General features: G+C 42.6%; 1 protein-coding gene across 3 annotated transcripts in view; it reads right to left on the bottom strand.

The window, feature by feature from the left end:
- Nucleotides 1-16,242, bottom strand: part of rtel1 (regulator of telomere elongation helicase 1) — a 62,597-nt gene that overhangs the window by 44,703 nt on the left and 1,652 nt on the right. For 2 of the 3 annotated variants that reach the window (XM_031311670.2, XM_031311660.2), the window contains exons 2-8: nucleotides 15,001-15,199; nucleotides 11,757-11,850; nucleotides 9,667-9,748; nucleotides 8,116-8,176; nucleotides 4,583-4,658; nucleotides 3,925-4,009; nucleotides 195-260 (exon numbers count right to left, since the gene is read on the bottom strand). In XM_031311670.2, coding sequence (XP_031167530.1) covers nucleotides 195-260; nucleotides 3,925-4,009; nucleotides 4,583-4,658; nucleotides 8,116-8,176; nucleotides 9,667-9,748; nucleotides 11,757-11,850; nucleotides 15,001-15,199 — 663 coding nt within the window. The remainder of the gene's footprint in view (nucleotides 1-194; nucleotides 261-3,924; nucleotides 4,010-4,582; nucleotides 4,659-8,115; nucleotides 8,177-9,666; nucleotides 9,749-11,756; nucleotides 11,851-15,000; nucleotides 15,200-16,242) is intronic. The other variant, XM_031311678.2, reaches the window with a different exon arrangement.

Genomic DNA, 16,242 nt, shown 5'->3' on the forward strand with positions numbered 1-16,242 from the left:
AGACAATCACGGCCCCTTCACACAGTCATAGGCCAAGGTGTGTAAAGGTAAGGAAAGTAGGTGGGGTTTCAAGTTGTCCCTTTAAGCTCTCTTTTTTTGTTCCACAAGTACAATCGAGTGCAACATAATGAGTGTCTTTGAAAAGTGTGTTTTGTTATCTCCATTTGTAGAATCTATCACGCACACAGTCTTACCACATTGTGAGCTTCATCGAAGATGACCACAGCTCCGTTTAGCTCGATGTTGTGCGCTCTGCGGCTCTGTGGAACAAAGGGAAAGAACAAAATAGCAGCATGGGTTTGGATATGTAACGAGAGGGCCATTTATCAAACTAAAGTCTATACTTTATAATGCAAACATTCTCAAGAAAACCCTTCTATTCTTGCAATATCTTCGTCAATGCTGAAAGATGGCACTCAAAGGTCTAGTTTGGGACAATTAAAGTGAAGTTCATTCAGACATCCTTGTGAAAAAAAAGGGGGTGCTGGAAGCTTGCGAAGATGGCGTAGTGAATACTCAAGTAGGTAAACTAGCTTGCCAGCTAATCATATCATGCTTGTTATGTTAACGGAGGAAATGCTGGTGCCAATCCTAACTGGACTTACCTCACTCACCAGTGTTTCCTCTATGTTGATTTTGTAGTGGCGGCCCGCCATGGCAAAATTTCTGCCGCCACCGTATCAGAAATAGGGCAGACGCACAATGTATCCTGCCGACATAATGCACCCCCGTTGGCTGCCGCTCACATTGCAATTTAACAACAAGTAGAACTATTCAGAGGTCATTGGGCCCGTCCAGTTTAACTCCACATACTGTTGCGTTGATGTAGTTTATTGTCAAAACGTTCGCTTTCTTCCGAGTCGACTATTAAACGAACAGCTCCACCAAAAACGTCACCGTGGTGGGTCCATTCTGATTGGACAACGTTCAACTTGTCAGCTCATCGTCCTGATATCACACATCTGGAAACACTAAAACGGTGAGTGAGTCAGTGTAATATTTCATTCTATACTTTGGGTTTTGGTTTCCCTATGAAGAATTTCTTGTAAAATTAATTTTGTAGACCTGTTGTAGATGTTAAGTGCCCTATACAACTGAAAATGTGCCTCATTGTGCAGGGTTTCCTGCAGCACTTTGCAGTTAAGGCAGCCGCCTAAGCAACACACACCTGCCGCCTTAACTACGTCGTCAAAAAAAAAAAAAAAAAAAATGTATATGAGCGATATCCGCCATGGTACTCTGTCCTGTTTTCTCCCTTTCATTCCAAACCGTGACCAATGGCAGTCTCCCTTTTCTGCAGAACGCATAAAAAAATAAAAATAAAAAACGTGCCATGAATTGGAAAATAATCTTTAAATATGTGATATGCGTCCGAATCGTGTGATGCGTCCGAACAGCAGAATCTGGTGGTTGAATGTCATCGCGCCATCTATCGTCGTCCACCAAACATTCTACAACATTCTTTATCCGGGGAAAACAAAAACATTTTTGGGGGAAGACGTTCATCTGGCATTTGGATAGCCGACAATCAACCTGTCGCATCGAGGTAAGATAATTATTCTAAATGATCTTGTTAAATGTAGTACAGAGTCTGTAGTAGGGCTGAACGATTAATTGCATTTTCGATAATATCGCGATATGTTAAAATGCGATTTCCTAATCGCAAAGGCTGCGATTTGATCACATGACTCACGAGAGCAAATCAGTCTGCACTCCGTAGAGAAAGCATCAACTAGCACGCTAACGCTACGCCGTACCTTGAGCTGATTTCTGTCATTCAAACAACTCTTGAGTTGTAGTTTAAAACTTTTACAGCCATTTTAATAAAATGGGTTTTATTCGGGCTTGAGTCTATACATGCAGTTAATGGATACAGGCACACAGAACTCAAGGCTCGGTTGGCAACGATTAGCTCTGATTAGCGGTTAGCTCTGATTAGCGGTTAGCTCCGGTTAGCGGTTAGCTCCGTTATAAAGATATGAGTGGAGGAGCTGCCACTGAGAGGGGTAACAACCAGACTCTGATAAATGACGTTCGGGGAGCTTTCACAGCAGCGTGGCCGCGGAGTTTCAACAGTTTTATTAGTACAGTTAATCCCACGGCAAGAACACCAGCAACATGCTAACGTAACGATAGCATCTCTGAACAAGTGCACACGGCAGCACGCAACTTCACGAGGGGGAGGGGCTGGAGGCAGCTCCTCTCTGTGCACTGTAAAAAATTACACGTGTGTGTGTGTGTGTGTGTGTGTGTGTGTGTGTGTGTGTGTATATATATATATATATATATATATATATATATATATATATATACTATATTTTTACTTATTTAACTGTCTAGTGTGTAATTGTGTGTTCATACTATACATTATTATATTATTCTTTGTTGAATAATACAGAAGACAAAGAGCTTAAAAAAATAATCGAATCGTAATCGCAATATTTGGGAAAAAAAATCGCAATTAGATTATTTTCAAAAATCGTTCAGCCCTAGTCTGTAGCCTATCGCACAAACTCGGTGCGATTCGGGGCTAACGTTGCAACATTGTTGTATTTTCATTTGGTTCGGTTTGCTTTCACACTTTACTTTGTCTGTAAACACACGTCACGTAATCGAAACGGTCGCTTGTTTAGTGGACAGAATATCAGAAAACTAGCCGATACGTCAGGGGGTTTCCGGTTCTGCTTTAATGTTTCTACTATTTTAGAAAAAGGCGAGCAATGAGCAGCTGACAGACAGCGAGAGGAGAGATGATGATGATGCTGTCACACAGACGACCAGCGATGTGTGCTCAGAATAGCTTATAGATTTATAGATCTGAACGTTATTGTCCCTTAAATCAGATATAAGTCTGGAAATTGTATGCAATGTTGAAATTGCAGGCTAGTAAAAGCTCTGTATTTGGTTCACTTGCTTTATTTGTGTCGGAACGCGTCCTCACCTGAAGTGAACCGAACTCGACGCCCGTTTTTAAGCGGACCAGAGTTGGTTTATTTGATCCGCACCAGAGTTCGGATGAGCTTTCACACCGCCCCAAACCAACCGGACTATCCGACCAAACGGGTCAGTGTAACGCTTATCAGTTCAATTTTCTAAGCACAGACAGACATTTGGAAAAACAGAAAAATGGGTTCCAATATCCAATTTTTCATTTTTTTTTCTGCCTTGACAAATTAAAAAATTGGATCTTTAAACTGTTTTTCAAATTCTCTGTTTTTATTCACAGGATCAGAAATTTAGAAAATTACTAAATTGCATCTGAGCTCCAATTATTCAATACTGCGATGGTATTCTCTCCCTCATTCCCCCCCCCCACTCGAAACCATCAGTTGCACCTCTGACCCCAAAGTCTATCAGTTTTTAGTTTTTTTTGGTCCATATGCAGTTAATGACCTGCATATTCCACAAAGTAGAGGAAGAGAATACCATCGCAGTATTGAATAATTGGAGCCCAGACGCAATTTTGTAATTTTCTAAATTTCTGATCCTCTGAATAAAAACTGAAAATTGGAAAAACAGGTTAAAGATCCAATTTTTTAATTTGTCAAGGTGGAAAAAAATGAAAAATTTGATATTTGAACCCATTTTTCTGTTTTTCCAAATATCCGTTTGTGCTTAGAAAATTGAACTGCTAAGCGTTACACTGACCCAAACGCTCCAGAGTTTGTTTTAAACGGACCAAACGAGGTCAGTATGAAAGCAAATCTAACTTCTTAGCCCTCCTAAGAGGATCATTTGATTACAGCAATTCCGTTAAATGAATGAATTACACTCAAAACTTTCCCTTTTCCCAAGAGAAGTAACACTAAGTGGCATAAACTAACTCAGGGTGCACTAGAGGCAGGTTAGAAAACAGGATGATTACTTGGCAGTGGTCGTCTGTCAGTAGCAAAGCACTCTCTTTGAATCGGCGAGTCAGCTCACCTTTGGATCCAGCAGGTAGTTGTACGGCATAAAAATGATGTCTGCTTGCTGCTTCAAGGATCGGGAGAGGTAGTAAGGACAGACCCTGCAGAAAAATGTTCATTTTGAATTAATATGTACACACTGTATGCAAAAAGCTAGGACTCGTTTTACAATGCCTGGAGGGAAACTCGTTTTTTAACCAAGAAGCTGCAGCACAAAGGGACAACATGAACAAAATATTACCGCTAGAGCAGCAACAGCAATATTCACTGAAAAGTCACTATATAAGCTCATAAATATCACCCTGAAATCTAAATTGTCGGTTAACCGGTTAAGATATGATAAAACTTTGTCTGTTCGCACAGAACATTTTCTTGCGTCGTCTGCTCCAACAGTCAACAGATAACATTAAAAAAAGCCAGCCAACAACATCTCACACACACACACACACACACACACAGATTCTTTGGGTTTTTGTTGGATTAAACAAGTGAGTGAGAAACAATCAGCTGATAAATCAATAATGAAAACAATTATTAGTTGCAGTCCTACATTACACACACAACTATTCGACAAACACCATGCATCCGCTGATTGATTTAAACTTCTAATAAAGCAGGACGGAGATTTGCTAGTGTAACAGACAAGAAGATGAACATGAAAACATAAATCACACCTCTGTTTGTTGCCGAATTTGACCAAGTCTTCCACGTCGAGGATATTATTCGCCAAGTCTCTGTCAGTGCTCTTCTCTAAGGAAGAAAAGATACAAAGACTTGTAAAAGCGATACAAGTAGCAATTAGAGTTGGGCGATATGGAGAAATTAAAAAGATATTTTGGACCAAATACCTCGATATCAATATTGCGACAATATTGTAGGGTTGACAATTGGTGCTTTAACAAACCATTAACACAATGAGATGCATGATCAATATTCATCAGTAATGTGTATGAAATGACTACGTGGGTAAAGGCAAATAATAGAACTGCAAAAACAAGTCTGGAAAGTTCAGGAAATTAAATCCCTTTACTGCATGGCAGCCTTTAAAACAAAGAAAAGAGAACACTTACAGTATGTCATGTTACGATATCCAAAATCTAGAATATCAAGGGCCCTATCTTGCACCCGGCGCAGCGCAAAGCCCGACGAAAGTGCCTTTGCTATTTTAAGACCGTCCAGCGCCCGCGTCGTTTAAATAGCAAATGCACCTGCGCCCATCTGTGCGCCCATGGGCGTGCTGGTCTTACAGGGAGGTGTGTTCAGGTGCATTCTGGGTGTGCTGGTCTTACAGGGAGGTGCGTTCAGGTGCATTCTGGGCGTATTGCTATCTTGATTCAGCAGAAAGTGATCGCGCCATTGACCAACAAAAAAACTGGTCTAAAGTCAATAACGCAGCATTTCATTGTTATTTTAACAGAGCATTAGTAAAATGTGCCTAGGCTCTGGCGCCCACACAGCTCGGTTGGTAGAGCGGGGGCGCCCATATATAGAGGTTTACTCCTCGACGCAGCTGGGCCGGGTTGGACTCCAACCTGCGGCCCTTTGCTGCATGTCATTCCCCCTCTCTCTCTCTCCCCATTCATGTCTTCAGCTGTCCTGTCAAAAATAAAGGACGAAAATGCCCGAAAAAAAAAAAAAATTCGCCTAGACTCATGAACAGCAGGAGACTAGGCGCACACACAGGGACGCGCAGCAGCACACAAACATGCAGAAGATTAAAAATAAAAACATTACAATTAGGGCTGCACAATTAATCGCAATTTTATCAAAATCACAACATGGACTAGTGCAATTTCCAAATCGCAGGGGGGGGGTGCAATATTTGTTAAAGGCAAAATATGTGTCAAACCGTTCTGAATGAAGTATTGTGGTGCTGCAGAGACGTCCTGGGACTACAGATCCCATCCTACAGACTACAGAAAAACACCTTTGTTTGGTACAGATTCTTGCAAAAATCACACTACGTGACTATAGTACGTTTTTATTTGTTTCAATGAAAATGATGATCCAAAAAATGTATCATTCCCTCCAATCTCGTGAATCATATCGCAATCGCAACATCAGTCAAAAATATAGGGGTGCGCATTGGCACTGCCCTCACAATTCGATTCGATTACGATTCACCAGGTAACGATTCGATTCAATTCGATTCTACGATGCATCAAAATTCTACTGCACACAACAAGGCAAATTTTTCATCAGTCATGAGGCAATACAAGCAGTCAGATATTGAACAACAGATTTTATTGGCTGCTATGTGTGTATTTTCACTCTCCTGTATCTTTGACATAAATGTCATTAAATAAAATAAAATTGAATGGTACAGGGTATTGGATATGGCATTTTCAAACCTGAAAAAGAAAACACAAATCACTGCTTTCAGTGCTTAGAATGAGTGATGATTTGTTGTTGTTGTTGTTGAAGCCAACTCAGGATGCCAACGATCAACATGGTTCGTGAAGTTAGTTGTATTGCCAACGTGCTTGATTTTAGTGTGGCAGGTTTTACACACCGCGTAAGTCTTGTCTAGTTTCCCATTAACTTCGTAGAATCCGAAATGTGCCCAGATGTCCGCCTTCCAAGCTTTGGGTGCGTTTTTAATTACCCCCCTATCGCGGTCATCTCCCTCCGCCTCAGCCATCTTGATTGTTGTTGTTATGCCCCCGGAAGTAATTGAAACTTCACAACTTTATTGTCCACTCAAGGCCAGAAAGTAAACAGTGACATAATCGATTATGGCACTTTGCCGCATCGATGCTGAATCGTGCATGCCCCGCATTGCGATGCATTGCTGAATCGATTGTTGTTGACACCACTACAAAAATAATCGCAATTTGACGTTTTCCTCATATCGTGCAGCCCTAATAACAATGTGAAATAGTATTATGATATGATCTGCTCGCGCGCTTTCACTTCACGCACGAGCAGATCAGTTTCTTCTCTCCTTCCTGCTCAGCAAATCCTCCATCATAACAGCAATGCTCCAAGGTCCAAACGCACCTGGCTTTTAAAGGGAATGGGAGATGATCTCTGATTGGTTTACTGCATGTTACGCCCAAAACACACCTCTGATTAATGAAGACACTAAGTACAACCCTTTAGAACCATGCACCCGGCGCACAGACCCTTTTTTCCGCCATCAAGTTAGCAAACGTGGATTCGGACACGCCCTATACACACCGACACCAGGCGCTTCACGCCGTGCGCTTAGATCGTTAAAATAGGGCCCCTATAGTCTCATATTACGATATCGATTTATATTGATATATTGTCCCGTCCTAGTAGCAGTTAAACAGATGTTCTGCCTTTGCCAGATGTTCTAAACATGTCAACCAATCTGTGTTCTTATATTAATGATGCAGTAATCTTACTGTGGTAATGATATTACATGGAGCCTGCTTCATGATTGTTGTGTGTGGTAGGATGTGCTCATTATAGTCATGTTATGTTGCCCCCTGATATCTAGTGTATGTAGTTCTTCCAAGTGTTACCTTCACACAAAAACTCCTGTCAATTTCAAAAGAATACAACAGTTATATACCTGGCGTTTGTTTTAAATGCAATGAGGCGAGAGGAACATTTATGCACTGTGTCTGGGAGTGTGACAACGTGAAAACATTCTGGAGGGAGGTGATGAATAAAGCCATGTTCATCCAGTCTGCCAACATTTCACTAGACCCCACAATGACATTGCTGCACCTGTGGCCAACAAACCTAAATCCAAAACCCCAGGAATACATTTTATAAATGTACTATATGTTGCTGTATTACAGGCAAAAAGGACTATAGCTCTTAACTTGAAGAAAATGGAGGCCCCTACGATTGGTGCTTGGATCAAGAATATAGCGCCATGTATGCCCATGGAGAGAATAACATATATATTAAAAAAACAAATTGGGAGTATATGAGGAAATCTGAAAGCCATTGAACCAAAAAAAAGGAGACATAGGGGAGCTTCTACAGGAGGAAAATGCAGGACAGGATATCTAAAAATGTAACTAATGGTGAACCCCAGAAGGGGAAGGGACTGGTCATTGAGGGTGATAGCAAAGGAGCCAATTCTTTGTTGTATTTATGCATATCATAACTTTGCTAGAGGTAACATTGATCTGTACATACGATACTGTCTTCATTTATTTTTTATTGTTAGCTCTTATAGTAAAACAAATGAAAAATCAATAAAGATATTGTTAAAAAACAACATTACCTTCAACGTTATTGTAGAAGAGACATGACCTGGTGGAAACTTTTGCTCTGCACATATGGACCTGAAAAGCAGCAAGGAATGTATTAAAATCTGTACACATGGCAGTGTTTCCTTCAGGATCTTTTTCAGCAGTGGGGGAAGGTCTGTCCGAACAACAACATAGTATATTTCACTGACTAACTCACCGTTTTAATGTTTCCAAATGTTTGATATCAGGACGATGGGCTGACAAGTTGAACGTTGTCCACTTAGAACGGACCCACCGCCTTGACGTGTTTGGTGGAGCTGTTCGTTTAATAGTCGACTCGGAAGAAAGCGAACGTTTTGACAATAAGTTAAACTGGACGGGCCCAATAACCTCTGAATAGTTCTACTTGTTGTTAAATTGCAATGTGAGCGGCAGCCAAAGGGGGGTTGCATTATGTCGGCAGGATTTAAAAGGCAACCGCGACTACATTGTGCGTCTGCCCTATTTCTGGTAGCGTGGCGGCAGAAATTTTGCCATTGCGGGTTGCCACTACAAAATCAACATAGAGGAAACACTGAATGGGTTCAAAGCGGACCTTTCTTCTCCAATGCCAGAACCGCGACTTCTTGTGTCTTCTTTACACAGAAGCAGAAACACGTACTCACCGAATACGGACTGCTGCATCAGCTCATCCACACAAACCCAACAGGTACTATTTTAGGTGTTTCCGTCTGATTTTTGTTAGAGACCCCAAAGTCCCAAAATATTCTCCCAGCTCACTGTCGGTGCTTTGAATCTCAACAACACTTGAAGTTTGAAAGCATCGACAATGAGCTGGGATAAATCTGGAGGATTTGGGTGCGTGTCTGCATCTTTAAGACAGTTCAGCCGACACGTGAATTTGGTAACGTGGGAGTTCGCTAGTCTCGCATTGCCGGCTCTTATCTCCACAGGGATGTGGAGTAAAGGTCTGGCTACACCACAGATGCATTCTGGGATAGGAGAAGAAGAAAAAACACTCTGGGATGTTTGCATTTCTTTAAACCAATCGCAATCGTCTTGGGTGGCGCTAAGCTCCGGACGCAGCGACGGTGGCTCTGCTAAATAGTCTCAGGAAGGAACTTGTTTTGGTGGAACATTTGCATCCAGCTAAAGAAAACTACACATCCAATATTAAATGAAGTTAACTGTTGACACAATACAGTAACGTGAGCTATTTAAATTAGCTGATACATGGTTAAACCTCATTAGCTCTTACCAGTGTATCCGTGTGTACTTCGTCCACAGCAATCCCACCAATCAGTCCCAAAACCTCCCAGTTAGAGAGGAAACGCCCTAAAACTTTTCTTTGTAAATCTTTACAATCATTCCCCGAAAGAACCAAGCAGGGCTGCCTTGCTGCACGATGCAAATTTTCTTCAAAACTTGCCATTTTCAGTGTGTAGCTTGCTAGCTTAAAGTCTGTTGTTATTTCCCGAAGTGAACGGAGTTTGAGAACGGCAACACACGAAGAGATCCGGCGCGATGTCAGACAACTATCCTGGAAATGTACTTCCGTTGATCCAGACTAGCAGATCACTTACCTTGACATGGTTGCTTTCCTGACGCATGACTTCCTGGTTGATACACAGCTGCTCTCTTGATCCCAGCACGCACACCTTTGGCCTGAATCAGCAGAGACAGAGACAGAGAGAGAGAGACCTCAGCGTTACATTGATATATGGGTTTGCCTAAAACTCAGTTCATCTGTGTGGGACCAAGTACAGAACCCTGGGGGACACCGCGGCTGACAGAAACTATGGTCGATTTGCAGTTGTTGTTAGATGAACTGGTGTCTGTCCGATTAAACTGTAATCATACTGTATGTTAAAGGGAGACCCTTTAGAAACCCCTTGGGGTTTCTTGTCTTCATTGCACATGTTTTTATGATGGGTTGGTTACAATGTACAAATTATTTTGATATGTGTGTGTATTTGATGAGGCCATTTAAAGGAGAATTCCGGTCGATTTCAACACGTAGCTCTGTTGTTTGCAAATGGAGTGCTGTCAGTAGCGAGAAAAACGAAAACACTCGGTGCTGCCTACACCGTGTTATCCTCCTGCTAGCGTTAGCACCCAGGAGGCTGAAACAGGGCAAATTTAAAAACATGCTTTCAGCCTCTTAACATGTTCGAAATGTCATTAACAGTGCCTACCCATGTGAAGTGATTCCTTCCGAGTGAACACAGTGAATCTGACTGCAGTAGATGTGAAAGAAATGCATGAAAGTCTTGCTAATTCATACCTCGGTTTAGTTCCAGTGTTGAGACGGCAAGACGAGTGCTTAGGGACCGTCTACAAACTACAACACCACGTGTTGAAATCGACCAGAATTCTCCTTTAAGCCTTTTAAGTCAATGTTAAACACATCTAGAGGTGTTGAAATTAATCACATAATCGATGCATCGAATCGTGGACATGGACAATGCTGCATTGTTAATCGACCGGGCCATAATCGATTATTTCTGTTTACAATTTAATGTATGCCTAACAACCTTTCTGTTTACATATTCTGTTATGTTTTGCACATTCAGGAAGTGCCATGTGCTCAGTGCTGTAGTTTTATGTATCCAATTTATTTAGTAGTAGAGCACTGCAGAATATTTTGTTTTTGAAGCTTGAAAAGCTATGAATTAAATATCCTATATGGCTTTATTAGAAAAATGTATTTGACGTATCTTGATGCATCGAGATATCGAATCGAAGACATGATAATCGTAATCGAAAGATCATTGAAGATTCACACCTCTATAAAGATCAGTCGATGATCCACGTAACAGCAACATTGGCACGCATTTTAGTGTGTCTCATAATGGTCTTAATAATGTTTTTAAAGTGCCTATATTATGAGAAAATCACTTTTTCTAGGATTTGGGGTGTTATGTTGTGTCTCTGGTGCTTCCACACACATACAAACTTTGAAAAAAATCCATCCATGCTGTTTAGAGTGAGATACGGTTTCTGAATGTGTCCTGTCTTCAGTCTCTGGGTGAGCTGTTCAAAATCGGCACGGCTTGTGACGTCACAAGCCGAAACGAGCAGACTAACCGCAACCGTTAGCATGCTAACGCTAACGCTAGCATGCTACCTCGTTCTCAATAGCAAATCACTGCTACAACACACACAAGTTCACCATAATCTACAAAAGAACTACTTCCATGTGCGCCCTCATTTAGAAGTCTCCCAGCTAATCCTGCCTTGTAACTGACCTAAGTTGTAGAAACAGCCTTTCTTTTACTGTCTATGGAGCTAGCTAGCTGACATGATCTACATCTGAGCTACTGGGCATGTGCAAGTGCAATCAAAGATAGTCCAGAAGAAGAAGAAGAAGAAAAGAGGTCTCACTCTGTAGCTAAAACAGAGACCAGCTGAAAAGAGGATCTGCAGCAGTGAGAGAGAGCGGTGCAGTACAACAACAATATGGTGTTTTTAGAAAATTAAACCATGTAAACCTATTCTGGTACAACCTTAAAATACAATTATGAACCTGAAAATGAGCATAATATGGCTGCTTTAAAGTTATCCGAGCTGACCCTAATAACAGTATGATTCCATGGGAAACCACAGTACACATCAACATTCATCTTGCATAATCAAAGTGTATTTCTAACATTTTGTAAAAGTGATAGTTTACCTATATGAAGTGTTCTTTAACTCGTTGATAACCTGTGCCAGCTGAGAGTGCGTCCTGGAGGCGTATATGATCTTGGGAACATCGGTGTAGTAGGCTGAGAAACAACGACAACACACAACAATAATTACATTACATTTCATAAAGTAACATGAGTACCATAGCGATGCAGTAGCCAGGTCAGCTGCTGTTTCTCGTTAAAGGAACACGCCGACTTATTGGGACTTTAGCTTATTAACCGTAACCCCCAGAGTTAGATAAGTCCATACATACCCTTCTCATCTCCGTGTATGTTGTAACTTTGTCTGACGCACCCACTGGGAACTATATTCTCAGAAGGCGAAGCACTGCTAATTCTGCTACTTGGGCGGAGTGATTTGCTCGCAGCACCTGAGAAGCTCCATGGTGAGGAGCAGAGAGTTCGCCTGGAGTTCGCTCAGAGTTGGAGTAATATCACTCCGCCTAGCAGAAGTAGCAGTGCTTTGCCTTCTGAGAATATAGTTCCCAGTTTATATACGGTTAGAAGATGGCTGTGTCTGGGTGCCCTGATAGCTCAGTTGGTAGAGCGGCCACCCATATGTGGAGGTTTGCTCCTCAACGCAGCGGGCCCGGGTTCGACTCCAACCTGCGGCCCTCTGCTGCATGTCGTTCCCCCCCTCTCTCCCCTTTCTTTTCTTCAGCTGTCCTGTCAATAAAGGCCTAAAAATGCCCAAAAAATAATCTTAAAAGGTTCTCTAAGCGATGTTGGGTGACGTTACTTCTTGTTGACGTTCAAAGTATTGTCAAAAAAACTGAGGCTAGCTCGCCCCTCCCTCCTCCTCCTCCTGTCCCCTCCCCCTCCCTTCTGTGCTTCCGCGTACTAACCCCCCCAACCCCAACCCCCAAATCCTTCTTGTTGGTTATTGGCTGGAACACTCTTTGTTATGTTTGGTGGTGCAGGTTGGTCAGTTTGTTTTTGTTGCAGTTTGTGGAGCCTGGGCTGTCTACAGAGACCGCGTTTTTTTACAGTGTGTTCAGGGGACAGGCAGCTAGCAGATAGTGAGGAGATGTTTGCTGTATGTGACAAAAAATGTTGTAGCCTTTAAAAAAATAAATAAATAAAAAAAAAGAAGATGGCTGTCTCTCATGTGACCTTGTTATTTGTACACCCTGTGACTATACAAATCACAACATGTAAATAGAAACATGTATGTTGGCGTTATTTTGTCACTTATTGGGAGCAGTAGGCTAGTTGGAACCGGTTACCTCCAGGATCTGTGCTAAGCTAGGCTAGATGGAGCCGGTTACCTCCAGGATCTGTGCTAAGCTAGGCTAGATGGAGCCGGTTACCTCCAGGATCTGTGCTAAGCTAGGCTAGATGGAGCCGGTTACCTCCAGGATCTGTGCTAAGCTAAGCTAGATGGAGCCGGTTACCTCCAGGATCTGTGCTAAGCTAGGCTAGATGGAGCCGGTTACCTCCAGGATCTGTGCTAAGCTAAGCTAGATGGAACCTTAAACTTAAAAACAGACTGCAAGTGATGCAAAATAATGTTATCCGCTACCTGTTAAATGCACCCCCCCTTCTCATATTGGTAGAGATGCTTTTAAAAGGGTAGGGTTGCTGCCAGTACATGTTAAAGTTGAATCATATGTATAATGTCATAAATGGTGACATTCTGCTCCCAAATATCTACATTCCCATATAAAAATGGTTCATACACAGCATAATCACAATACTAGGGCCAGTGTCCGTTCTTGTAAAGTGCCCAGAGTCAACAATGCAGCTAGCAGTTCTTTTTTTTATACAGGCATAACACTGTGGAATAATCTGCCGCTTTCCCTCAAAAGTGTAAATACCAGAGGGGCTTTTAGACACAAGGTTAAGGCTTTTTTATGGAATAGAGTAGCCAATATTGTTTAATTAGAGTAGACTGTAGGGCTGCCACCTCTTAGTCGATAGGTCGACTAATCGGTCGTTTTGGTCTTAGTCGACTAAGATTTCTTTAGTTGATGAGTCATTTTTTATGCTTATTCATGCTTAATTACTCATTTCCAAGAAACTTATGAGCACATTTCTGGTAAACACAAGATTTAAAGTGGTGCTTTTGCAGGATTAATTGTGGAGAAAGTCAGTTTTACAGATGGTTAATTAACTACATTTATATTGTGCTTTTCTAGTCTTAACCACCTCTCAAAGAGCACAGCTCTGTCAATTACATCAACTAATCGATTAATCGACAAAATCATATAAGTGTTAGTCGACTAAGAATTTCTTTAGTCGAGGACAGCCCTAGTAGACTGATTATTTTATGTGATTTATGATTCTCTGATTTTGGAATGCTTTTAAATCTTGTATGATCTGTATCATATGTTGTTGTCTTTGACCTGAAATAGGTCTTCATGATGTGTTGCATGTTTTAACACCAAGGACCATATTGGAAATAAGTGTTTACACTTTAACATGCTATCCTTTGGATTATGTTGTGTGTCAAATCCAAAATAAATCAAATCAAATCAAAAACCAGTTACCTCCAGGATCTGTGCTAAGCTAGGCTAGATGGAGCCGATTACCTCCAGGATCTGTGCTAAGCTAGGCTAGATGGAGCCGGTTACCTCCAGGATCTGTGCTAAGCTAGGCTAGATGGAGCCGGTTACCTCCAGGATCTGTGCTAAGCTAGGCTAGCGGTGGGTGCGTCAGACAGAGTTACAACACACACGGAGATGAGAAGGGTATGTATGGATTTATCTAACTCTGGGGGATACGGGGAATAAGACAAAGTCCCAATAAGTCGGCGTGTTCCCTTGACGGGTATAATGGAATGACCAATTCTGTTGATTTAAGTGCAGAGTTAAAGCAGTGACTTGGGAGGATGTGACATTGCTGACGTCATCTACCAGCTTAAAGGGTTCTCCTGGATCCTATACTCCCATGTTTTTGTGTCTAAGTGACCGATGGGAACAACAATCAGACAAACAAACTGGACCATTGGTCCAGTATTAAGAGTGAAACAAGCTGCAATATAAGTTATTAGGTAACTGCACTCCTTCAATTGGTGTTTTTGCCACTGACAGGCTCAGATTATTGTTCCAAGCGTCTGACAACATTATGGAAAGGATCCCTACAGAGATAGACCTTTTTGTTAAAGAGTAAGATCCTTTTTGTTTCCAAAACTAATTCTGGTGTTCACGTGTTAACCCAATACCAGGTCCTGAAGAATGCAACACTTAATACTGCACTGAGCTGTCGGGTGATATGATATGAACATACTTGGCGTGTCACCGTCCGTAGCAGCCGTCCCCCAGGATGACAGGGGTGTTTTTGGGAACATGTCCTCCCCGCCTAGCCTCTCTGCTATCTTGCGGGCAGAGATGTTGTCCTTGAAGGACTCTCTCCAGGCCAGGGTGGCACACAGCAGGCACAGAGTTTTACCAGTACCTGTGGGACTCTCCAGGACCCCATTCTGCTTCTGAAACAAACAGGCAGACACCAACTGGAGATCATCTGCAAAATGTTGCATATTGTCAGGTTAATGAGAATACAGCTATTAGAAATGCATATATAAAGTGAAGCCGCTGGATGACTCGCATCAGAAGGGTTGAAAATCGGCGACTTTCCCTGTTTAGCGTTTAGCTTAGCGCAGCACCATTGAAGCCACTACGATGGCTTAGGCTGCATCCCAGGTTCTTAAATTGCAGCCCCAGTTCCTTCACTTTCTCCTCTTCCTCGCGTCTCAGTCCGTCCCACCGAGGAAGCACGGGAGGGATGCGAGGAAATCATGCGAGGAGAGAGGAAACGAGGAAATGTGTTCTTAGTGGGATGAGACGTCCTTTCCTCAGAAGTGTCACGTTAATTCGTCAGCTGTATAGGCGGAGTTAGCGAAGACTTCCAGCTGCACGGCTTCCAGGAAGGCTGCTCTCTGTATCCTGCCTCATAGCTCCTCAGAGATCCCTCCTCTATCCTCCATCCTCACTCATAGCTCCTCAGAGATCCCTCCTCTATCCTCCATCATAGCTCCTCAGAGATCCCTCCTCTGTCCTCCATCATAGCTCCTCAGAGAGCCCTCCTCCATCCTCGCTCATAGCTCCTCAGAGATCCCTCCTCTATCCTCCATCATAGCCCCTCAGAGATCCCTCCTCTATCCTCCATCCTCACTCATAGCTCCTCAGAGATCCCTCCTCCATCCTCACTCATAGCTCCTCAGAGATCCCTCCTCCATCCTCACTCATAGCTCCTCAGAGATCCCTCCTCTATCCTCGCTCATAGCTCCTCAGAGATCCCTCCTCCATCCTCGCTCATAGCTCCTCAGAGATCCCTCCTCCATCCTCACTCATAGCTCCTCAGAGATCCCTCCTCCATCCTCACTCATAGCTCCTCAGAGATCCCTCCTCTATCCTCGCTCATAGCTCCTCAGAGATCCCTCCTCTATCCTCGCTCATAGCTCCTCAGAGATCCCTCCTCCATCCTCACTCATAGCTCCTCAGAGATCCCTCCTCCATCCTCACTCATAGC

Source organism: Sander lucioperca, chromosome 12 (assembly GCF_008315115.2).
Source record: "Sander lucioperca isolate FBNREF2018 chromosome 12, SLUC_FBN_1.2, whole genome shotgun sequence".
In the NCBI taxonomy this organism is placed as follows: domain Eukaryota; kingdom Metazoa; phylum Chordata; class Actinopteri; order Perciformes; family Percidae; genus Sander; species Sander lucioperca.